This window comes from Diabrotica undecimpunctata, chromosome 9, assembly GCF_040954645.1.
Source record: "Diabrotica undecimpunctata isolate CICGRU chromosome 9, icDiaUnde3, whole genome shotgun sequence".
Taxonomy (NCBI): Eukaryota; Metazoa; Arthropoda; class Insecta; order Coleoptera; family Chrysomelidae; genus Diabrotica; species Diabrotica undecimpunctata.
Genome location: NC_092811.1, coordinates 134,455,745 through 134,482,670, shown reverse-complemented (window position 1 = coordinate 134,482,670; position 26,926 = coordinate 134,455,745). Strand labels below are relative to the sequence as shown.

At 32.6% G+C, this 26,926-nt stretch overlaps 2 protein-coding genes across 2 annotated transcripts in view; one reads left to right on the top strand and one right to left on the bottom strand.

Moving 5' to 3' along the window:
* Window positions 1-10,880, bottom strand: part of LOC140451531 (glutaredoxin domain-containing cysteine-rich protein CG12206-like) — an 84,090-nt gene extending 73,210 nt beyond the window's left edge. The window contains exon 1 of the mRNA XM_072545389.1: window positions 10,619-10,880. The gene's annotated coding sequence lies outside the window, so the exon portion shown is untranslated. The remainder of the gene's footprint in view (window positions 1-10,618) is intronic.
* Window positions 10,881-20,720: 9,840 nt separating this feature from the next.
* On the top strand, window positions 20,721-25,706 carry LOC140450049 (tubulin polymerization-promoting protein homolog). Its single transcript, XM_072543472.1, has 2 exons — window positions 20,721-21,272; window positions 25,612-25,706. Exons 1-2 carry the CDS (start codon window positions 20,861-20,863, stop codon window positions 25,644-25,646), a joined length of 447 nt encoding a protein of 148 aa, XP_072399573.1. The 5' UTR covers window positions 20,721-20,860; the 3' UTR covers window positions 25,647-25,706.
* The last annotated feature ends 1,220 nt before the right edge of the window (window positions 25,707-26,926 follow it).

Below are 26,926 nucleotides of genomic sequence, written 5' to 3'. Positions count from 1 at the left end.
ACTTTCTTTTTTGATAACAGTGTCACTGAGTGTGAGAATAACTGGAGAATGGTCCGAGTTCATATTTTGCAAAGTTAAATAAATATATTTAGTACTTAATATCCGTCTACAAGCTTTCAAAGCTATCTTGGAAATTTCACAGATTTGGTTTTTATATAAAATCAAGTGTTTATGTTACGTACCTCGTATAAAACACACTATCCAAATTCCAGTTCACAAAATATATTTGAACCAATTATTTAATGATCTAGAAACTTTTAATAAACAGGTCTAACAATTTAATGATTCTAATACTAAAATAGGAAGGAATGTTATTTAACTAACCTTGAAAGATTTCATGAACAAAGACTATCATGGTTAAGAAACCGAATAATAAGTCGGTTTTAGAGTGTAGTACCAATCATTTTGGGTTACGGTGTCACATGCAGTGATATATTTAGTCAAGTTGAAGTAATTATTTATTAAAAATCTTGTTGTTTATATTAAAAATACAAGAGGTGTTACAAAGGTATACATTTTATAATATTCTACTTGCTCAATAAAAACTGCTAATTAATTATTTACAATTAATAGTTACTCCTTCAGTTATATGTATAATTTAGCTCTCCAAGCCTACAAGGCCCATAGTTTTACTATTCCTTTCCATTCTTTCCTGTTTGCTGCTTATTTTTTCAATTTGGGATTTTAAGTTCTATGTTTTTTCAACATCCTTCTTCCAGCTGGTTTTTTTTGTTAGTATTCCCTGATATTTCCTGATCTCTTTGATATTCTAGTTCTATATTTGATCTTTTTATCCACATTCCATTACATAGCTTTCCTCCAAATATTTTTATATACTTTTACTGACATAATAATGTAATAGGTCTTATCAGTGGCTTATATATTCATATATAACCCACTTTATATATGTTTTTACTTCTAAATAACTTGTTTAGACCAAATATACAACGATTACCAGCTATAATTCTCGCTTGGACTTCTTCCTTTACTTTGGTTTTCTGGTAAATGTCGCTCCTAGGTACTGTAATCTTTGTACTTCTTCGAATTTATATATTTTTCTTTCTGTGATTGTTGTCAGGCTTTGTCCTTCTATGTATTCTCGTTCTGTTCATTCCATATATTGGGTGTTTTCTTCGTTAATGTATATCCCTTTCTTTTCTCGATTGAGCTTCAATTTGTTTTAGTATTTCTTTTAATTATTGTTTACAACGGGATGTTAGTACTATGTCATCAGCGAATGCCAGACATTAGTGTTTTTGTTAACATAGAAATGTCCTGTTGATTCCGGTTTCTTTGACGACAATTAAGAACAAGAGTGGTGACAGTGGGTCCCCTTGTCACACCCCCTCACTAACTTTAAACTAATATGTTTTTTTTCCATTTATTTTAACCCTATTCTCTGTTTTTCTGAGTGCCACTTTTATCATTCTTACTAGTTTTTCACTAATTCCCATTACACGTAGCGTCAAGTATATTTCTTTCCGTTAAATCCTGACAAAAGCTTGTTTAAACTCGATGAATAGAGTCACTGTAGATATTCCATATTCGTAGCTTTCTGCTTGTATTTCCCGTAGCAGGAAAATTTGACCTACTGTACTGCGTTCTCTTCTGAATCCGAATTGATAGTCTAATATGTCATTATCTATTTTTTAATGTCTTATCTATTATATATATATATATATATATATATATATGAAGTAACAAGAAGTCCAGAGACCTCTCTCTGATAGTAAATTAGGTGAACCGCAAATTCAAAGCCTCTTACTAGAGACTTTTAACGACGCTAGAAGTACATTTTTACTTCAACATGCATCTACGATTCACCTTTGAAAATTACTATCTTTTTCGCTCTTTACGTAGAGAAAGACGTTTAAATGAAAGTAAAAGATTGCATTTCATTTCAATCGGAACTCCACCATTGCTCTACACGTGTTTCGAGTTATTCAACTCATCATCAGGAGCACTTGTGGAAGTTCAACTGAAATGAAATGCAGTCTAGTATTTGGTTATTATAACCAAAATAACAAGCCAGGTACGCTAGCAGCGACATCTATACGAAGTAACAAGAAGTCCAGAGACCTCTCTCTGATAGTAAATTAGGTGAACCGCAAATTCAAAGCCTCTTACTAGAGACTTTTAACGACGCTAGAAGTACATTTTTACTTCAACATGCATCTACGATTCACCTTTGAAAATTACTATCTTTTTCGCTCTTTACGTAGAGAAAGACGTTTAAATGAAAGTAAAAGATTGCATTTCATTTCAATCGGAACTCCACCATTGCTCTACACGTGTTTCGAGTTATTCAACTCATCATCAGGAGCACTTGTGGAAGTTCAACTGAAATGAAATGCAGTCTAGTATTTGGTTATTATAACCAAAATAACAAGCCAGGTACGCTAGCAGCGACATCTATACGAAGTAACAAGAAGTAACAAATAGAGGAGAGATCGCCTAATAAGAAAGAAATAAAAGAAATAATAAAGAAACTAAAGAAAAATAAAAGCCCAGGAAAGGATGAAGTACTAGCTGAAATATTCAAATATTGAGGAACAGTACTAATTAATCATTTGAAAAAGTTGCTGGAAGAAATATGGGAACAAGAAAACATTCCGAAAGAATGGACCGAAGCCACACCATACCCAAGTCACAAAAAAGGCGATAAAAATGTATGCCATAATTACATTATAAAATATTGGCTATATATATATATATATATATATATATATATAGCCAATATTTTATAATGTAATTATGGCATACATTTTTATCGCCTTTTTTGTGACTTGGGTATGGTGTGGCTTCGGTCCATTCTTTCGGAATGTTTTCTTGTTCCCATATTTCTTCCAGCAACTTTTTCAAATGATTAATTAGTACTGTTCCTCAATATTTGAATATTTCAGCTAGTACTTCATCCTTTCCTGGGCTTTTATTTTTCTTTAGTTTCTTTATTATTTCTTTTATTTCTTTCTTATTAGGCGATCTCTCCTCTATTAGTTTTTGGATCGTGTTCCCCTTCAGGTATACAAACAGATAATAATCACAGTGCCAAATGGGAATAAGGTTATTAAACATTTTAACAGGAAGACATGGAATACAGCTATATGAAAAATATAGAACGTGAAGAGAAAAAGAACAAAATTTGTACATAAACTATTCTAATATTTGTACATAAAAAATTCAATTTTGCTTCTTCTTCTTTTGTCTTCTTGTATGTAGGCTTTAAAACCTATTTCTTCATCAATATTGGCCTTCTAAATTGTTTTAATTATCGCCCCATCTTTTTCTTGGTCTGCCAATACTTCTTCGTCCATTTGGTGACTTATCTCATGCTACTCGTACTATCCTATTCCCTGCCATTCTAGTAATGTGTTCGTTCCACTCCTGTTTCTGTTTTGTCACCTATCCATTTATGTCTTCTATATTGCATGTTCTTCTTATATTTTCGCTTCTCCCCCTATCCAACAGACCTTTCCCTGATATTCGTCGAAGTATTTTCATCTCTGTTGTTTCTAGTAGTCGTTTCGTTTTAGATATGTCAGGTCTTGTCTCCGCCGTGTATGTTAATATAGGTCTAATTGCTGCTTTAAAGATTGTGTTTGTTCTTCCAGATTGTGTCATTAAGAGATCCTGCCACTTTAGTTGCCTTTAAGCTTTGTTGTCGTACGTCATCTTCAACATCTTCGTAACTAGTTATATCTATTCCCAGATATCTAAACCTTACTTCCTGCAATATTATTTTCCGATCAATTTCGATTTTACATCGTAGTGGGTATTTAGATGTTGTGATACATTTGTTTTTTTTCTGCTAATATAATCATATTGTATTTCTTGGCTATTGTATTATAGATGTGTGTTAATCTTTGGAGCTCGTCTTCTGTCTCGGCGATTAATGCGGCGTCGTCTGCATAGCATAATATCTGGATTTCTTTGTTCCCCATTCTGTAACCATGACCTTTACGTAATACATGTATTATTTCGTCCATTATTATATTAAAGAGAAGTGGGCTTAACGAGTCACCCTGTCTGACTCTGCTTTGTACTGGTATACAGTATACAGTGTATTAATTTTCCATTTCTCTTTGCCTGTATTTGATTATGGAAGTAGATATTTGCGATGGTTTGTATAATATTGATTGTTATATTTCTTTTATTACCGTAAATTGTAAATGGCCCTACACCACCAAGTGGTAAAAGGGCTAATTGATAATATCAATTAACTCGTCAGTATAACTATCAATTATAGATCCATCAACCACAAATTCCCATTTTAAAAAGTATTAAACATTAACAGGAAAAAAGCGTGAGTGATAACTCTAACAATAATTTAGATAACTATCGAAATATTGATGAAGAAAATCCGCAGAGAAATGTCAGAACTATGAGGTGAAAGTGATCGTGTCGAGATATGAATGATTACAAGTTATGCGATCCAAAACTATCTTAGATCATGCTTCACTATTAGAAAAACAAAACAATGATAGCGTTGCTGTAGTATATTATAACGATTTTTAGAATAAATATCTAGTGCAATTGTTTAATGATCACGTAAAAAGAGAAAATAACAACACTTGAATAGGAATGGCTCAATTTGGAAGCAATTACTTAACTTAGCATTATAGTTTGCATTGATTTGATGAGTCATATAAAATTTAAAAGACTGTTTTTACTTCTAAACACATATACTATGATTATTGTAGATTGGAAGAACTTTTTATAAATCAAATAAAATACACCGGTATTTGAACAATACCATCTTGAAACATTGTTTAGAGATGATTAAAAATCAGACTTAACTCCTGCTCATCAACATTCCATATAAACAAGTTACAGAAGAAAACAAAAAATACGTATATGACCTTCAAGCGGGAATTCACGTTTCAGTGGGACAGTGCAGCTTGGTGTATCTACCGTTAAGACTACAGACGAATGACGAAGAAATAAACAGTATGTTTATAAAAGGAATATCGTTTAGTGTGCCTCAATAAGTTTGGAATAAAAAAAATTGTATTCTCGACTTGAAAATGCATGGAAAAATGACAAAATCAATATTAAAAGCTAGTTCGAGACAGAAAGAGAAGAAAATGTTTATTAAGAAGATCAAAAATAAAGCGTATCTGAAATTAACTAAAATTACTTCAATAGAATACAATCAGAATAAAATAAGTAAGAATGAACATAGAAATAATATGTTTGGGGAATTTAAAAATTGCAACGAAGACGAATAATCACAAATTAGTTAATCAATACCTACAGAATCAATAAAAATAGAGATCTATGTATGAGAGTCTGTCTTATCCGATATATTATTGAAGATGTACCCCCTTTATCCATCTCCTATAATTTTTTTTTCGAATAGTATTATTATCTAGAAATCTCCATTCACATTTTTTCATTTGTTCTGTGGCATCGATCATTTCCGTAATTTGTCTAATTCCATTCGTTTTTCTTCCTATTTTTATTTTATTTGCAAAATTCCTTCTTCTATATACCATCTCTATTAATATTGGCGATCAGTATGCCAAAGTATTATCTAGTGATTATTGGCAGCAACAAATCGTAAACTGTAAACACCATTCCTAGATAAGGTCATGTTCATGTGTCCCGCATAGGTGTTGATATAAAAGCCGTCAAAGCCGATGATCTTCTAAAATTCTTGGGTGAGACGGTTCCCGATATTACTTTTAACTGCGTGGAATGGCATACTCTACATATAAAGTATCTTTTCCTTTCGATAAAATTGACGAAGTCTACAGACCTATTTGGCCCAAAGAAGCTGCAGTTGGGAAATTTAACTTCAAAAGAAATTTTCAGCACATAAAGAAGACAAAGGAAAAAACCTAGAAGCTTCTACAAACTTTTATCAAAATAAAATAATTCGACAAGGTACGGTAAGCATGGTTTAAGTTAATTTGCAGTGTATTTCAAATAAAGTCGATATGATTAATGCTTTTCTTGCGGATCAACATATATATGACGTCATATGTTTTTCGGAGCACTGGTAAAGGTGAAGAAAATTTAAAATTAATTAGTATCTCCGGTTTTTCGTTAGTTAATTTCTTTTGTAGGGTAAAAGAAAATCTTATGTATTCTTCTCTTAATCTAAATGAATATAATGTAGAGCAAAGTTCAGAGTTTTGTGCAATTTATGTACCTTTAATAAAAACCCATATTCATCATCATCATCATCCAGCCTCAAGAGTCCACTGCTGAACATAGGCCTCTTCCTCATGTTTCCAACCCCGTCTATCCTGCGCCGCTCTCATCCAGTTTTTATTGAGTCTTCTTAAATCGTCAGTCCATCTTGTAGGTGGTCGACCGACGCTTCTCTTGTCTTCCCTTGGCCTCCATTCCAATAACCTCTTTGTCCATCGCCCATCTGTCATTCTGGCTATGTGTCCTGCCTATCTCCATTTTAGTCTGGCTATCTTCTCGATGATGTCAGTCACTCCGGTTCTTCTCCTGATGTCTTCGTTGGTTATTCTGTCTCGCAGAGTTATTCCTAACATGGACCGCTCCATTCTTCTCTGAGTGACTCTCAGTTTGGTAGCTGCTGCTTTTGTTAAAGTAAGTGTTTCTGCTCCGTACGTCAAGACTGGGAGGACGCACTGATCAAATACCTTTCTCTTTAGGCATGTGGGCAGCTCACTTTAAAAAGTTTCTCTCAGTTTTCCAAATGCTGCCCACCCAAGGCCGATTCTTCTCTTCAGTTCATGAGTCTGGTTATCCCTGCCAATCATAATTTCATGTCCCAGGTATTTATATCTATCTACGAGTTCTATTTCTTTCCCACCAATACTGATTGGTGGGAAACCAATACGGATTGGAGTTCTGGTTGGGTACCAAATTGGTCATGATTTTTGTTTTCGAGATATTTATATTTAAACCTACACTTTCTGTAGCCACAACGAGTTCCTGTACCATCTCTCTTGCCATACCTAGATCTTCAGCTATTATAAGTATATCATCGGCGAAACGTAAGTTGTTTAGATATTCTCCATCTATATTCCCTTTGTCATCAAATCCAAATTCTTAAAAGCATGTTCTAGCACCGTATTAAAAAGTTTAGGTGACATTGGGTCTCCTTGTCTAACCCCCCGTTCTATTTTTATGCGATTACTGTTAGTATGTAATCTGACAGTGGTTGTTGCCTGCAGGTATATTTTGTATAATAATTTAGTATATCTATAATCTAGCCTGCATTTTTTAAGCGCCTGTAATATTTTGCTTAGCTCAACTGTGTCAAAGGCTTTGTGAAAATCGATAAATATTTGAACTAGAGGTTTATTGTATTCCACTGCTTTCTCTATTAGGGTTTTTATACTTTGTAGATGGTCATTTGTTCCGTAACTTTTTCGGAATCCTGCCTGTTCCCTTGGTTGATAAGTCTCTAATTTTCTTTCCATTCTCTTAACTAGTATTCGCGTAAACAACTTATATATATATATGGCTGAGGAGGCTAATCGGTCTGTAATTCTCTAAATTTGCTTTATCTCCTGCTTTGTGTAATAGAATCATAGTAGCGTTGTTCCAGTCTGTTGGAATATTGGCGCTGTGAAGGCAGATATTGAAAAGTTGTTTAATTTTTTCAAGTAATACATCCCCTCCAATTTTTATTGCTTCTGATACTATTCCATCTTCACCCGGGGTTCGATTATTTTTCATTTTCTTCAGGGCTTCCTTGATTTCTGATTTTGTTATATCGGGCATTAAATCTGATCCTTGGTTTAATACCCCAGTTTTTAGTGTAATTGGAGTTATCTATCGTATTGTTATCTTTTTTTCTTGATCTATATAATTCTGTGTAGAACTCTTCGACTATTTTTAATATTTCATCTCTGTTCGTTGTTTCTTCTCCAGTGCTGTTTCTCAGTTTGTTAATTTCTATTTTCCCCTTTTGTACGCTCCTCTTCAAAACTTTTATGTTCTTATTTTGCTCTATTGCCCGTTTTGTTTTGACTACATTGTAGTTTCTTATGTCTTTTCTTATTGCCTTTGTGATCGTCTTATTTATTTGATTTATCGCTTCTTTGCTTGTAGTGTTATCTCCTTTCATTTGTCGCCTTAGTTCTATAAGGGTTTTCGTGGGTTGACTCAGTTTTTCAACTTTTTTGCTTGTCGGACAATATTTAGTTTGAGCCTGTTGTATTGTGTTGACTATTTGTTTGTTCAATATATTGATGTCTGCTGTTGTGGTATCTTTCAATGAATTACCAATATATTTTTCGAACTCCTGAATGTTAGTTGGTTTTGTCCATTTCTTTGGTTGTTTCTTATTTATATAATATATAATATAATATTTAATATAATATATAATATTTTATAATATTTAATAATTTATATAATATAATATATCTTATTTATATATATATATATATATATATATATATACATATATATATATATATATATATATATATATATATATATATATATATATAATAAGAAATAAAAAACCCATATTGTAACTGTATAAATATCGGTTAAGAGTGATTTTGACTTAAAGTAAAGCAGACAAACTGATCATAGTTGGTGAATTTAACATACATTTTAAAATTGAATCTGACCCTTCTTTTGATATTCAAAATTTATTAACATCTTTTGGTCTACAAGTAACTATAAACGATTATACTAGAATCACATTCTAGTCCAGTAGTTGCATCGACAATATTATGACAAATTTTTCTGAAAATATCTACAGAGTGGGCGTATTTGAGCCTTGCTTTTCTGACCATAGAGCTCAATTTTTATTTATTGACTCTGAGCATAAAGTTGTTGACACTAATCAAACATTTTAATGATTTATTACTTTTTCTGGTTTACAGAAGCTTAAACCTGCGCTAGCTAGTATAAAGATAGACCTTTTTTATCATCTTATATAATCATATATTATATTAACATATTTTCTATCATATTACTAAGAATTCTGATGTTTTGACAATCTTTCTTACCTAAACTTATAGCAACTTAATATTATTGAATTTTCCACTAATAAAAGTACGACAAACTGCAAAAAAACACCCTTGCAATGGTTTAATAATGAATTAAGGTCTTGCAGATCTAATCTTTCTCTTATTAAACACATTGCAGATGCCACTAAGGATCCCGATTTGTTCAAAGTATATAAACAACAACAATTTGAATATATTCGGCAATTACAAATTGCTAAAAAGTCAGAAATGTAATGGCATGTTTCGCAAAACAGAAACCCAAAAAAGATATATCGATGAAGGCAACCGTATATAAGTATTTCTGACTATTGGTCGCATTGCTCCTGTAATGATCCTTTTCCAAGTTAACATGCTCCTTTTCTAACTTTGCTGCACCTTACTGAAGACGACCAATAGTCAGAAATACGTACATACGATTGATTTCCATCGATATACCTTTTTTGGTTTTCTGTTTTGCGAGATAAAAGCATTCGACAGAGTAACACTTGTAGTGTTAAAAGGAGTAGTTTTCCGAAAAATTTAGTAAAAAAATTATTATAACATAAATTACTTTACACATAATTGAGTCAAAATTGCTGCGTAAACCATAAGATGATTTGAATAATCCACTTTTCATTCGGTTAATAAATTAGAACCAACGTAGATTTCGTCAAGTAAAGATTGTCGTTTTTCTCCCTCAATTACTTAAGATGGCGATCCTGCCTACAGTATTATTACAGACTCAAAGATGTAATTCAGGTTTTGTACAATAGAGCAGTTCCCATAGATACCGTAAAAACTATTGAAAATATTTACCAAAACAACAAGATGGAATTTAGAATAGGTGAATCATCAAAGAGACTCATTCAGTATTATGCTACAAGCTTTATTACATCGATGAAGACATGAGAAATATGGGAATACGTGCTTGGTGAAGGAAGGCGATGGATAGGGACGACTGGAGAAAAATTCTTGAGGAGGTTAGGACCTACGTAGGGTTGTAAAGTCAAAATGATGATGAAGTCATCGTAGTTGTCAACAGAGGAAGAGGACACAGAAGACTAGGACATAGGAAATCAACTAAACATAGATCAGCGACTACACATTGAGAGAAGAAGTGTCAAATTCCATTCAAAAAATAGTAACTAATGGAGACGAATTATGGGAATGGAAAAGACCAAAACCAACAAAAATTCATGAATTATTTTCTTCAACTAGTTCGTAAACCATAAATAAACAAATAATATACATGATCTTTCAGCTAAAATGAATATGTTGTTGAAAAACCACTTAATCAATGATGCAAACAACAAATCATGCTTGTCTATTTAGTTTTTATATCGATACAATAATAGCCTGTGGCAAAATAGATAATTTACAAATCTAACAGTCATTTTGCTCCATTCTCTTTTTATAATAACAAACATCCATATACTAACATGATTATACAATATTTGACATGCATATAGAAAATATATCGAAGTTATTGGTCTAATAACAGTTTCTTGAACTAATTAGGTGAAAACCCAATAGTTAATTCTAGCAATATAAAGTAGATTTAACTAAATGTCGTGGAATACATAGGCAAATCTTGCTAATAACAACTAAATATATTAATTAGTGTATCGTCGCGCAGACACCAATCTGCACCGAGTCAAACAATTATCTGAGTCTAATCTAATACTTACAATTTTCAATCAATTGTCCCGATAATAGTCTCTATGAATGAATAAAACCGAACAGTTTTCACAAGAAAAAGTCTGTTATTCTAATTGACACAATCACTGAGAGCACGTTAATCAGCAGAGCGGAGGACATCTGCTAGGCGCGATAACAAAATTTCAAAGTCGTTCCTCGACTTCTTCGTTATAACACACTCGATGGACACGGAAAAAATCACATAGCCAAAAGAACAGTTGAAGGCTGACTGGCAACTGTCCGCTGCTTGATGACGGTGTCCCACTTGCCTTCGTGAACAACGACTTCGAGGGAATAGCCCGCTGGAATTACCACGAGAAGGCGAGGAGGTTTAAAGAAAAAGTAAAACTTGTTTTGGTATTATGAATTATTTGAACTTACTGACCTCTAGGTAATAACTAACGAATGAATATTCCTCGGTTATGTTAATTGACGAAGAAAGCAGCTAAATTTAGTCACATTAGTGCATATATTGTCAAATAACCATACTATTAATATACATTGAAAGAGAATAAAAGTTTTGGTTAATGGGCTTATTGACTTCTGAGGACAGAAGCACTGATTTGATATGCATTCGAGATATGAATCAAGAAAGACAACAATATGAGTTTTCACAGAGTTGACAAATATATACAAAAAAAGGCTTTGAAGATTGTATCGATTCGTTTTCGGTTAGTACCATCTTTATTGAAAGTTTGCAACTAACTCAGTGAAGTATGTGCAACTCTAGATCAGTGTATTAAGACCTTTTCTCTTATATTTTTCGACCATAAAAGTTTGTGACTTCAATAATTTTCGTATGTGAGTAGAATTAAGAAACCTTCTTTAATAATGTTTTTTAACCAAGAAACCTATTTTCTTCCTACATCTCTACGGTATCTCTTTGGGTTTAAAGGATCAGTTGTTGTGCGATTCTATTATATACGCCCCAGATAAGATAATTCCCAGACAGATAATTTCTAGACAGATTAAGAAAGTATTTAACACTTAGATAGTTCATTCGATTACATGAAATCAACTTTAACTTAAGAATACCTTGAATAAGAATACATGAATTAACAAAGGATCCAACGAAGCCCTTGGAAAATAAAATATGTAAAACTTTATTTTAAGTTTAAAGATTATTTAACAATATTTATTTTATTTTCAAAAAGTTATTAAGTTATGTCACTATTTTTATGTAATTCTTCTCATTAATCTCATCTCTGCCTTTTCCAGTAGCCTTTGCGTTGTGGCTATGACGGGTCTTGTTTCTGAGGCATATGTCATTATTGGTCTTACACTGGCCTTATAAATTCTTGACTTCATCTCAGTATTCATGTGTCTGTTTCGTCATATAGTGTTATTAAGGCATCCTGCCAGTCTATTTGCTTTTTGTACTGGATCTCTCACTTCTTTATCCAGGTCTCCATAGCTGAGCGTTTCACGTTAAGAAAATAACATTGCGGAGATAGGGCCATGTATTTCTTATGGACGATAGAAACGCAACGATGAACACAAGCACGATTCAGGTTTGTGTAATTTGTATTTTCGTTTTCACAGACATGAATTAAATTAATATTTTTTAACGTAATTGAACAAAACTGCCCATTCGCTACAAGAGATGAAAAGTAGGGAAAATGATTTTAATTAAATAAATAGTACCTATTTACAAAAGATAATTTTATTTTAATTATAGTAACGACAGTTTATTTGTTTTTCGGTAAGAATATCATATACCATGAATCATAGAAATCAGTAGAAAATATTGCTTAGTTAAATCATGCACTTTGCCGGCTATTAAAGATTTAAAAGCAAATAAACGGACCGCTTGGAATGCATATATCTAATTACTAATTGCAACTTAAAATAATACGGTGCGTATCTCAGCGATTTTATGTCGTTCTCTGAGATTACATAATGACAATAAGGCTTTGTGCTTTGTGGTTCTTCAGTTGTTATTCTGACTTTACAGTTAAATGTTAATTGAAAATGGAAATTCGAAAAATATATCGACAATCTAGTAAACCGTATGCTTGAGAGTTTTGGCAACACTGATCTCCATAAACCTAATGTTATTTTCTTAACGTGGAACGCTGTATAGAGAGTGTATTTCACAGGTATTTTATTTCCATTACTTGTTCAATACTGATGCCATCAATTTCTATTTTACATCTGGCTGGTGCTTTCCTGACTACTATTGTTTTAGTTTTCTGAGATGAGATAAATTATATTAAATTAAATTCTTTTTCTCTTATGCTAAATCTGTGGACCATTCTTTGCAGACTATCTTCTTTGGGCTATCAATATTGCATCGTCTGCGTAACAGAGTATTTTTATTTCTTTGTTTCCCATTCTGTATCCTCTTCCTTTGTTAACGCTTTTGATAATTTCATCCATGGTCAAATTAAAGAGCATCGGGCTCAATGAATCGATTGTCTTATTCCGCTACCCATTTCTATAGATTCTGTTAGTTGTCCATCTATTCTGACTTCCATTTTGTTGTTTTGATAGATGTTTACGATAGTTTTTGTAATATTTAGGGGAACTTCTCTATTATACAGAAGATGGATTCCATCTTTGAGTCTTACCCTGTCACCCGCTTTCTTTAGATCAATCAGACACAGAAATGTTCGTCTATTATACTCTAGTGATTTCCCAGTAATTTGCTCTATAACGAATATTGCAATGTACACGATCTTCCACTACGAAAACCCTGTTGCTAATCTGCTAAACTTACTATTTAAATGGGAATAAGTCACAATTAAAGGTTAAAGTACGTTTATTGACGTTTCAATTTCCACTTCGCAAATCATTCTCAAAATACAAACATTAGTAAATTTACTAACCTACAACAACTAACAAATTCCTAACCTCTCTTTTGTGTTTTTTAGGACGGAAAAACCTTTTCTTTCATCCAGCAGGGAGTTTCCTCGAAACGGCGTCCCTATTTTAAATGGCTAGAGGACCTTCTTGTGTTTTTTTGTCCGTTTGTCCAGGAGATTCATGTAAATACCCCTTTGTTTCATTTTTGTAGTTGCCCCAATCCAATACCATTGCTTCATTCACTTATCCATGACCCAGTTTCTCCAAATAAACCCTGAGCGCCGTTCGCATAAGTTTCGTTTATTTTGCATGCCCTATCTCTACCTCGATAATTTCTGTATCCAATTTTCAACCTCCTATAATAATACCCTATGTGGCAGGCAAAATAATTCGTTACAATACAGGCTTAAATTTGAGATTCCATCGGCCACACTCTGATACATGTTCATGATGTGATTCATATCAAACCATTATTAAATATAAACAAGAGAAATCTAAAATTTCGGAAACACAAATATTGTTTAGAAATGCACCAGCGAAAAACACAAAAAGCAATGGATGTGCAAGAATGCAGATATTGAGCGTTATAAAGGATCAGAAGTTATAGTAGTTATATGCTTCGGTTTGCAACAAACCCTAGCCACTTCCTTGTTGACCACGTCTAAGGTATTCTATCTACGACAGCTATGGACATATAAATTTTGTGTTTATGATATATATGTACTCAGTGGTTTTAAAGAAAGTGGATCTTGTTTATTCAAAGTAGTAACGCAATATTGTGCTATTTTTACTCATTTGTATTTTATTAATTTTATTTTAGTTTATCACAATGCTATCACCAAACATAAAAAAAGTTATTGCTTATAATAATTCTTAATGTATATTCTTATTCTTCTTCTTATAGGATGAAAAATACATGACAAAAAAAGAAAAATGATAGAAGCGGCTCTAATTATGCTAAATGAGACCAATTGTATCACTAACAGAAGTTTTACTCTCATCATTGCATGTTGTTGCCTTTTTAAAGACGAATGACATGCTATAATTTTTCTGATGACTATTCTTAAGATAAAGTTGGTTTAATGTAGTCGAATGAACTATCTTACAATAAAATCGTCTCAGGAAAGCAACTCAACAATATTAGCAATATCATTTTAAAGTCGTCTTCTTCAAAATGTATAATATATGTCTAAATTGTCAGTTTAAATGAGTCAGATAAAATTAAATTATTAGAACAATTTTTTACCAAGTAACAAAAAACAAAATTTGTTTTGAGTATTTGAGTATTTTGAGAACGATTGAGAACGAAGTGGAAATCGAAATGTCAAAAAAAAACCTTATATTAAACTTATATTGTGGCTTATTCCCAACGAAAATAGTAGAAGAGTACAGTATTTGAAAACATATGATCGATCATCAGATAAAAAATCAAGTCCACAACTAAAATCGTGCAATTATAAAATATGAATGTAAGCCGAAGAAAATTCTTAAATTTGCGGTACCACCATACAGTTCTATCGTACTAACAATTGGTAGCAAGTTGAAGGTAGGTCTACGAAAACAGTCTCGCTGGCTTTCTAGAGATGTATTCAGGTGTCTCACACTCTCTCTAATCGTCTCTGATGGCCACCATAACCCAAATTTCATAGAAAATGAAGAAATTACACAAAAAAATAATACGAAAAATTGGAAATTGACCACCATTGTTGTGTGTCGTACTTATCGTCGGTACTTTTTAATGAGGTAGTTATTGTTATCAAAGTATTGTATGTAATGAGAATTTTACCAATTATTGTAAGAGATCCGGGTTAAATTTAAATCATCTATTGACGATAAGCGTGGAATAAAAATGGAGCTATCAATGTATAGATATTTTTAAGGAATAAAAAAGTTTCTATTTAATTTGAAATGAAATCAATCATTTAGCTATTGTTTTTAAATGTGTTCCTGTTCTTCCCTTTTTTTAATTTACAGCCATTTATCATACATTGTCTGCTATTGTATTGTCCCGATTCTACCAAATAAGCAAAAATCAGTTTACAATTTTACTGCACATGTGCCACGAGATACTTGCTTAGAATGGCACTGCTTTATGAATAATCTGAATCAATCAACAGACAAACTTTATTAATTTTGGTAAATTAAATGATGTATGGTAAATTAAACAGAGAAGAATTAAAAGGAAAAATGAACAACATTAATTATTAAAATAATAAATCAAAATAAAATACCCTTAGGATGGAGAACGAGAGAACTAATTCTACTATACAAAAAGGGAGATAAAAAATAGCCGGAAAATTATAGAGAACTTGTTTAATACTACGCTAAAACTTAAAACTAACATTTTACAAGTGCTAATAAATCAGAGGATAAGTTTAGCAGATGAACAACAATAGGGTTTTCGTAGTGGAACATCGTGTAAAGATGCAATGCAATTACTGAGAGATCGACAGAGTATAACAGACCAGCAATTATGTGTCTGATTGACCTAAAGAAATCGTTTGACAGAGTAAGACTCAAAGATGTAATCCATTTTCTGTATACCACGGTATTTTTTCGCATGCATGAAATTATTCTCGAATATTCATGACATGTCTTTGATACCTTGTTTACTGTAAATTTTGACGTTTATAATTTTCATTGACAGTGACACTAGCTCATTTGTCGTGTTTATTGATTTATTTTTTTTTTCAAATTATTTAACTTGTAGTCTTTGGGTATGTCATTTGAATTATATATTTTCAAGCATAATTATTGTTAGAATGACTGTTGCTAATTTGATTACTACCGGTAAGTATTTATCTTTAAGCTGATGAGAAAAGTAATATTTTCTAATCTACAAATTACATTTTATATACATATTTATATTGTTGTTGTGACTTTTTTTTAAATTTATTTATTACCGTTCTATATTTATGTTTATACTAGTAAAGGGTAAGTTTTTCATCTTTTTTTTGGAGAAACTTTTAATGCAACTACTATGATTTTTCAGTACAAGAATGTCAAGAACTTTGGGAATATTTGAGAACAAAATTTATTAGAGAAAGAAATAAAAGAAAAAAAATAAAAACAGGTTCTGCTTCTCAAATTAACACATGGACTCTATATGACAGGATGGGATTCTTTGCAAAAGGAATTCAGACCAGAAGGTAATATTTAGGTAAGAGTATTATAGAACTGTCTCACTATATATAGTTAATTATTTTAGAACCAAGAGCAATATACTACTTCAAAAGACTGACCATGAATCAAGTTCATGGTCAGAAATGCTTGTGGACGATGAAGGTATTCTTTCCTCTGTTCCCACAGAACATGACTTAGACGAGGTAGACGAGGATATTTCAAATGAGTCAGGGCAAGAAGGGACTTCAAAATCAGACTGTGTGTCATTACCAAAAACAATGACACAGTTAGTATCCACGCCCAAAGTTACAAATGAAGAAATTGGTACTCTCAGGGTGGAAAAAAATATAAAAAGAAAAGCAGCAAAAAATGAGGTGTCCATTGATAAACTTGTCAATACTTGTACAAGTCTAGGCCGGAATATAGAACAAATTCTGTCCAATAATGATGCCGACCAAGAGGACTACCATTTTGCCATGGCGCTAATGCAGGAAATGAAAAAAATTCCAAACAGCAGCGAAAAAATTAAATTGAAGGCAATTGAATCATTTTTTATGCAAATAGCTGATGTGGTGGAAAAATATTCCTGATGTGTTTAAAACAAATAATTAAAAACTTTAAATCAGAATTCCATATTTATTTATTTCAATTCCTACAAGAGTTATCCCAGTTTTTAGGTATCTAAATTTTAGTACAATACAAAATACAAAGCTGCACTTAAAAGGAAAAATATTTCATGTAAATGGTTTGTTCTTATATATATATATATATTATTATTAAAATATATACTGTCTCTTTTTCTTCTAAGGCAAGAGAAAATAAACATACAAAAGAAACAATACACTAGTAAGTTTATAAAGGTAAGGTCCATAAATCTATAAAATGGGTATTTGGAAAAAACGTAGACGTAGAAAAAAATTAATTTATTTTTTTTCATATTTTGCTTGTGTGTATTAGTCCTTAAATTTTTGGTACTACTTAGCTTTAAAACGATTTCCAAAATATTATATTTTATTCTCTTATAAGTGGTCTGGGATAGCACCACGATTAACATAATTCTCCTACCATGGAAGCCACCCTTCTCGAGAAATAAAATAATCTGCCAATCTCTCCCTTTGCAGTTTAGCACAATGCGTTGCATTGTTTGATCCAACCTTGTTGACTGTTCTTAAGGAGTAGGGATCCTCTCTCCAAGTCCCAGCATGTAATAATCCATTATCATCCACATAATCGCCAAATCCAGTAGGGCAGTATCTCTTTTCAGAGTTAGGCATATCCTTTTCACTACATTGAAGAAAATTATGTAATACTACTGTAGCCTGCACAATTAGTTCGCTAACTTCTAATTCTGCCTGTATGGTACGACGTAAAATTTGCCACCTCTGACTTAATATACCGAAGGCATTTTCAATAGTTCTTCTCCCTCTACTAACTCTGTAATTAAAAATATTTTTTTTCTCACCCAAGTTGTTTCCTGCATATGGTCTTATTATGTTTTGATGTAGAGGGAATGCAGAATCTGCAACAATATAATGGTTTATTAGAAGATCTGTTTTGGGTAAGGTCTTAGGGGGAGGAAGATTTAAATTTCCATTTAGTAGTGCACTCCCTAAACCACTGGCTTTAAAAATTACCCAATCATGGTTCGATCCAAAACCTCCAATATCCACCATTGTGAAACGGTAATTTGCATCACATGTGGCCATTAAAACAATACTAAAAATTTTCTTGTAGTTAAAGTAAGTACTTCCAGATTTTGCTGGTGCTTTTATTGCAATGTGTTTACCGTCCACTGCCCCAATGCAGTTTGGTAAATTCCACTGCTTGTAATATTCCTCTGCTCTATTTTTCCATTCTTCAACTGTTGGGACTGGCAGTTGCGAGGGTGAAAGGACATTCCATAGTATTTCACAAGTATCTTTAATAATCTTATGTGCTGTTGTTTTGCCTATTCTGTAATTCCATGCGATTTCTTGCATTGAACAGCCTTCTGCTAAGTAACTAAAAACCATTAAAAAACTGAGTAAAATGCATTATTTTAATGAAGAACTTACTGCAAAACTAATACGAGTCGATGTTCTGGTGTCAAATAGCCTTTCTTTCTGTTTCTCTGTAGGTATGGTCTTGTTATACGTAGTAAATAATAAAACTGATTTTTTGTCATACGTGTGTACTTAAAGAACTGTTCCTCATCCCATTCCAGCTCTTTCATACCTTTAAATAGAGTAACAAATAGACCTTCCTTATCACGCTTTCTATTTATGGGTCTTACACCAAACCTTCTTACTCTTCTTTGCTTGTTAAGAACTATGGCAGATATAGTCGCTACAATTGTTAAATAAAGTGGTACTGCTGCCATGGCCAAAGCAACTTTTCTGTTAATCTTCATATTTATTTAAAATTATTTCACTTTTCTATGAATCTAAAGACCGGAAAAAAATGCTTCAAGCTCTATAAAAATTTGGTTAGGTTTGTATTTTCTGAAGTAGTTCTTAAATATTATGGTTAGGTATTATGTCTAGTTATAAACCAATCTTAAGTCTTATGAATTATGATTGTGGTTGAAGTTATGTTTATGACTTATGATTATGTACTATGTCCGTTTATAAACCTGGCTTAATAGTCGGTATGAGGTTCAATCTGTTTAATGTTGAGTCCATCAATCTTCTCAATAGTGAAAAAGAATAAACACTTCAATAAAAAAAAGAGTGTATGTACTTAGTACGCACGTAAGAAGTTATACTTCTATTATATGATTTCAACGAAATAAATATATTTTAAACAGTTTATTTGTATTTTTTTTAAATATTAAACTAATTTGAATACTTACTATTTTTGCGTTTTCAAGCATAAAATTAAATAAATTAAATGAAAATAGTTAATGCTTTGTTTAATAACGTTTTAAGAGAAATAATTGTTTGCCTTATATTGTCATCTCGTCGGAAATAAGGGAGTCGAACCGCCTTAACATCCATTTTTTGTCATTTTCGAGTTTTTCGGCGATTTTCGTGTTTTCTGGTGGTTTTTAAGTTTCCCAGTATTTTTCGTGATTTTAGCGTTTTTCGGTGTATCCAACTCAACAATCGAATCTTTGTTAATAACACATTTTGAGTTTCTCATGTATAAAACTGAATTTTTTTCCACAGCTGTGGTTGTTTTTTCTAACATTTATACATTTAGAGAAACTTCGGAATTTTACTCAGAATTGACCTGTTGTTTTCAATTGTGTGTAAAAAGTCACATTCTTAAATAAAACAGATACTCTTACTAATTTTTTGTAAAAATACCATTTATTTATTCTTTCTTATAAAAATTAGAAATATTAAATGAAGTATAAAATTATTAGACATAGATTGTCTTAATAACTTTCATTTCGCGCTCGATTTGTAGAAACATCGATAAATGAACTGTTTGTATTAAAAAAAGTAAAAGCATAAAAATTAAAAGCAATTAAATAAACATAGTTATAATCCTTTGTTCAACAACGTTTAAGGAGAAATGATTGTTTGTCTTATATGCATTTTAATATTCGTTTCAGACTTTAGTGCCTACATAATAGCATTTATCAGTCTTCTTGTTCAATTTACCAAATTAAATTTATCTTCAGATCTTCTTGTTCGATTTACAAAATTAAATGATATAGTTAAAAACTACTTATTTCCAGCCACTATTTCCATTCAGCTGTTCCAACAGGTAACTGCTATTTATTCCGCTATTGCAATTTGCTATTACAGACTTACCTTTTCTAAATCCATATTGGCATTCTTTCTGTTTCTGGTACTTCTTTTTCAAGTCTATTTTAATTCGTATTTGTAGGATCTCGCTCAATGTATTTAGTAGACGTATTGGTCTAAAAGACCCTTTTCAGGGAATATTTGTCTTCTTAGTATATGATTTCCGTAATATATTCAGCTTTTCCTTCTATAACGGTTTTGACGATTTCTGGTAGAATTTTTTTCACGAATAGTATTCGTGATTTTCAATTTGATCTTTGTAGTGAAATGTTCTAATTCATGTCATGATATTATTCAAGTGTCAAATTGTGTTTGTTTATTTTACTTTTGTCTTATTTTATTTGATTTTCTTCTTTTTATAGGCATTTTTGACGACTCGTGACTGGCCGAATAACTATTGTAGGTCAAATAAACATAACGCAAAAAAGTCATTTTTATATTTGTCACTATCGAATAACGTTGGCAGTATGAAAATATTACAAATATTTACACTATTTATTTTATAAAAACTAAATTTTCTTTGGTTACATTTAAAAAATGCATCAGGTAATTAATTTTCTTTGAAGAACAATGACCGCACCTGGACAGTTTGGCCCAACAATTCCCTTAAGAGCTGCCCCTTCTGAACAACAGTGGGAAATCATCAAACTCGACCAACAATTCCTAAACTTCGCCCATTTTGACCCAGACGTCGTTACTGTAGGGGCTGCCTCAGATCCGAAAGCAGACGCTGCAAAAGTTTACGAAAAGAAAGATTTGCTTACTAAAACCATTCATTTGAAGCAGATAGATTTTTGGTTCAAACAAGCTGGGGTTATTTCTAAAGATTTAACAAGAACTGACACTGGTTTGGCGTACTGTAAATTCCAGGTGAAGGGTATCCTTTTTGCGGATTTTCTGGCTATGTTGGACGATTTAGCGGCAACCAAAGAATTGGCAGTGGAAGATATTAAAATACAACTTCAGTCGTGTGGATTACCAGGTAATATGAATAGGTCATATAAATAAAATCTAGCGCAAAAAATTCAATTTGACATTCAATGATTCATACGATTTTTATAAAAAACTCGAATAGATATATAAAATATACCCAAGAATGATATATTAATTGTACTAGAAGATTTCAACGCAACGATAGGAATGGAAGACATAAACAAAGACGTAGCTGTAAAAAAACTCTTCAAACAATAACGAATAATAATGGGAGAATACTTTGTAACCAAACACAAAAAAGAGCATTAGGTAGGATGGCTAATACAATGATCAAATGAGGATAAATAAATAGATCATATTTTGATTTTAAAAAAGTAGAAAAGAACAATGCAAGATGTAAGATCGTATCAGGGTGCAAATTCAGATTCTGACCACTTACTAGTTTAAGAAAATATGGAAATGAAAATAATTAAAGACACCAAACAATACACCAAAGGAAAAAATTGAAATGTAGGGAAACTAGAGTCGGATAAAATTCAGAAAGAGTATTCTAAAAAGTCTGAAGCAAATTAAAAGTCTTAAACCCTAACAATATAGAAGACACCTGGAAAAAATAAATGGTTACATTTCGATAGCAGCAAAAAAAGTTAAAGTATATAAAGGAATAAAGAGGAAAATCTAATGGTACGACGAAGACTGCGAAACAACAACCAGGGAAAACCTAGCACAAAAGAAATGGATGAAGACAGGTTGAGAAGACTTGGAAGAGTATAGCAGAAGAAAGAAAGACTCAGATAAATGTTGTACAAATAGAATAAAGAGATGGATTGATGAACTTATTAAAGAATTGGAAGTAAATAGAAATAATTGAGTTCTTATCCTCCTTCTTAGTTCAATTTCCTGACCGAGATAAGTAGATGGAACCAGAGCCTGCACCAATCTATCGAAGCGGGCTCACCTGGTTTACGGATGGGTTCAGAAACGACGAACAAGTAGGTGCCGGAGTTTATGGGAGCGGAATCATATTTGTATCTATCTATCAGATTTGAACCATCTCTATCTGCTCTGACAGTTAAGCAGCGCTAAGAACTTTGGAAAGGCCAAAGTTAGCTCTAAGCTAATTCTTAAGTGCAAAGAAGCACTTGCTGATGTTGCGCGGACCAATAAGGTTAACTTTGTATGGGTACTGAGACACACAAGCGTGGAAGGGAACAAATGGGCTGACGCTCTGGCACTACAGGGCTCATTCACTCTGCCGGTGGGACCCGAACCTTCTTCCGAACTAAAGAACTTCTTCTGCGGAGGTTTCAGGAATCCTGGGCCAGTTGTGGAGGTATGAGACGGGCTAGGCTCCATATAGTGGGGACATCCAAAAGTCTTACAGTATAATTGCTCCTTCTAGACCGTAGAGGGTGCTCTCTGGTGGTCATTATGGTGGCCGGCCACTGTAGACTCAAGCGGCACTTTCATCTGCTTGGAATGGCGGATAGCCCACGGTGCCGTCTGTAACGAGGAGGAGAAAACCTAGTAACATGCCCTCTGGAAGTACCCGGCACTGGCCTACCGGAGTTGGCAGATCCTGGAGTTGATCTTTATGTAACCGAGGTAAATAAGGAGTTATCCTTAAAGAGATTTGTGGCTTTCTGTGAGGCCTTCTTCTTGAAGTTCCTTCTCCTATCGGAGGTTGCCTATCATCACAGCTATCCGTATCTTATTGGCGGCTGCTCTGAAAAGATCTACTGAGCTGCAACTATACCACTCTCTCAGGTTTCTTATTGAGGAAATTCTTCGTCTTCCTATGGATCTTTTACCCTTGATTTTACCTTGTATTATGAGCCTTAATATCTCTTATTTCGCACCTCTAGTGATACGGCTTTAATATTCCAGCGTTCTTGTTTTCTTAAATGATCTCAAATGATTCCAACTTCTTTATATTATTTACTTTTAGTGACCAGCTTTCCATTACATACAACAAAGTCGAGAAAACGTAGCATCTTAAGGCTCTCTATCAGCTCCAGAGGAAGGTCTCGATTAACAAACATTGATTTTATTTTTATAAATGCTTGTCTTACAATTTCAATGCGTGTCCTTATTTCTCTACCTTGGTCATTGTTTTCATTTACCCAGGTTCTTAGATATTTGTAGTTATACACTCTTTCTACTTGTTTTCTCTCGATAACTAGCCTTTTATACTGACTTGATGTAATCTATTTACTAAGTGTTGCAGTGCTTCTAGACTGTCTGCAAAAACAGCGGTGTCGTCTGCGAATCTTATGTTGTTCAAAATTTTTACGTTTATTGATATACTCTGTTGTTCCTCTGATATTGCTTCGTTAAAAATAGCTCCGCTGTGCAGATTAAATAACAATGGGGATAGCACGCAACCCTGTCTAACACCTCTTTTGATTACTATAGTTTCTGTATCGACATTTTCGATTCTAACCTTTGCTTTTTGATTCCAGTACAGATTGACAATGACCCGTATATCTCGACTATCCATATTATTTTCTTTTAACAGCTTTACGAGTTTCTGATTTTGTACTCTGTGAGGCAACAAAGTTACTAACGGATTAGACGTTCACAACGGCAGGAACGGTTCAGACTTGGAGCCCCTTCTGATTACTGCAGATATAGGAGCCCGAAACAGCCAGAAACGCCACAGACCATAAGTCCTTATGGGCCTATTCCGTATGATAGGGGTGATGCAATGGACCCGTCTTAGGAGGTCTAAGTATCTGAAGGGCTCATAAATGGGTCCTGCCCCGATCCAACATAACCATAACCACAAAATAGTAAGAATAATATAAAGCTATATAAATATATAAAATTATAAAAGAAGAAAAACCAACAGTTAAAATTGATGCCAAAATATGGACGAAACATTACGAAGAGTTATTTAAGGCTAGAGACGAATGCACAGAAGAAACATACCTTTATTATAAAAACGAAATCGAAAATCCGTCATATGAGGATTTTTTACGATATATGATATACGGATATTTGTTAAAAGAAATCTAAAGCAAATGAAAGCATCAGGCATATACGAAATCCAAAACGAGGCGAAGAAGAACTACAACGAAAAATATATAATAAGGATTTGGGAACAAGAAAAATGACTGAAGAATGTAAAATACGGCGGATATTTGCGGAACACAATGCAACAACTATAGAGGAATAACATTATTAATCAGCTGCTACAAAAAGACATAAAAACCTAGATATCGAAATAAAATTCATAAAGATTACGAAAATGACAATGGAAGGATCGACGACAGCAATACAGATAACAACAACAGATGACAGCATTTCCAAAAATATAGAAATAGCAACTCGAGTACGACAGGGAGACTTTCAATGAACGTCATTATTTAACGTCGCTATAGAAGGTACAATACGAGCTACCGAAATAAAAGGTACAATTATAACATCGACGTCGCAACTTGACGACATAGCATTGATTAGCAGAAACTTAAACAGTTTAAAGAAAGACTTTGCTAAGTTATACAAGGAAGCATCTAAGGGAGGTTTGACAAAATTAATATAAAAAAAAACAAAATACCTAATATCCTCAAGAAAAAATATAGTTTATGTGACAAGGAACTAATATTAATTTGAAAAGGTAGAACAATTTAAATATCTTGGGGTCTCAGTTAATGAAATTAATGATAGAAGCATAGTAATTATTGAAAGAATTCTGCCAGGAAACACAACTTACTGAAAATACAACAACTTCCACAAAGATGAGAAGCCTACTTAGAAAACTAAACTGAACATTAACAGAGCAGCAATTACACCAGTTATCACATATGGTGCTGAAGTATTATTCCTGATACAGAACGATGAAGAAAAATTGAGGATCCTAGATAGAAAAATTATTCGGATAATAGCAGGCACAATAAACTTAGGTAAGAATAAATTTAGAAAACTTATCAACTACGAAGTAAGAGAACTTTTGAAAGAAGAAGAGATCGTCAGATTTATCAAGGCACAATCATTTAGAAAGGAGAAATCCAGAAGCAGTTATCAAGAATATTACCAAATGAAGATAATTGCAGACCTTAAGAAGATGGGAGTTAGGGAATGGAAAACCATAAGCAAAAACAGGAAAGAATGAAGAGATATTATATAAGACGTCAAGTCACACAACCAATTGTAAAACTAAAAATGTTAATGTGGACTGATTCCCTGCGACAAATGAATCTGAATATCCCAAAGAGAGTGGCAATGACTTCGTTGGTAGTGAAGATGCCATAATGATGATATATGATAATGATGAAATAAAAGTTTACGCTTTATCGTTATTTGAGATCATTAGTTTAAAGAAAAGTTTTTAAGTATTGATATATATTAATTGTTTATAGTATATTTTAAGTTATACATTGTTTCAGGTGCATCCAAAACTGCTAAAGCTAAAGGTAATTAACTGCAAGTACCTTCATCGAATCTCGTAAAACATTTTGAAATACATTAAAAATATTTTTAACAGTGTTTTTATTTTTTTTTAACAATTTATATCGAATTAAGCATAGAGTTTATTAAATAGTAGGTATTAGAAGGCAAAATAGTTAGTAGTGGAAGTCTATCTTATAGATAACAGAAGAAAACCTGGTTAAGAAATTTGCAACCCGACGCTAGAATAAGGCATGGCATTTAAAGAAATAAGATGATTAAATTATTGGTAAGGGATTCAATGGTATATTTTTTCTACACTTTTATATACAATAGGATATATTATTTCTCGTCATTAGCTATTATATAAATACTTACCATCAATCGAACACAAAGCTAACTGTAATGTCTAGAAAATCTATATAATATAATAAAACAGCCCAAACAACCAAATTTTATTTATATCGATAATAATTTTGCAATCTTAATTAAGAAAACATGAATTTTTTAAAAATCTCGCACAACAAAAACTAGACCATGTAGAAGTTTTTTTTTTATTTTATTTTATTTATCCGCATCAACCACTGGAGTTATTAGCGGTAGGTTTATGATACAAATAGAGAAAATAAGGTACATTTTAAAAGTCATGACTTACAAGTCATGACAACAATATGGTACAATGTATATTATGTATGTACATGTAACAAAAATTAAATCGTAATTTATTATAGAGTTTACAGTAATTTAAAAAAGACAGAACTTCATTAAATTTTGTAACCAGTGCTTCTTTCAGGCTGTTAGGTATCTTGAATATCGCCTTGGCTGAGGCTTAATGACTTAATAAGGGAAAAGAACAGGGCAAAGCACACAGCAAGAAAAACAAGGAACCAGGCAGAAAAAAATAGAGCAAATAGACTAAACAGAGAGGTCAAAACAGCACTACAACAACACCGTAGTGAAAGCTGGTAAAACCACATAAGAGACATGGATGAGCAAGGACCAAATATGCAAAATATTTGGAGGATCCAGAGAATACTGAGAAACGACAGAAAGTCAATCCCTCCATTACATGCAGAAAACGGAATAGTCTACACCACAGAGGTAATGAGGAGTACTCTTGAGAGAGAGTGTACATTAAATTACCACCCAGACGAGGACTTCGACTTTATAGAAGAAGTCAAAAGACAAAGAGAAAGACCCGAAAACCCGAACGAAATCATCCCTCCTACATCACCGGAAGAGTTAAACCAGCTAATTAAAAATAGCTCGCCGAAAAAAGCACCTGGTTCCAATCAAATAACGAACAGGGCTCTA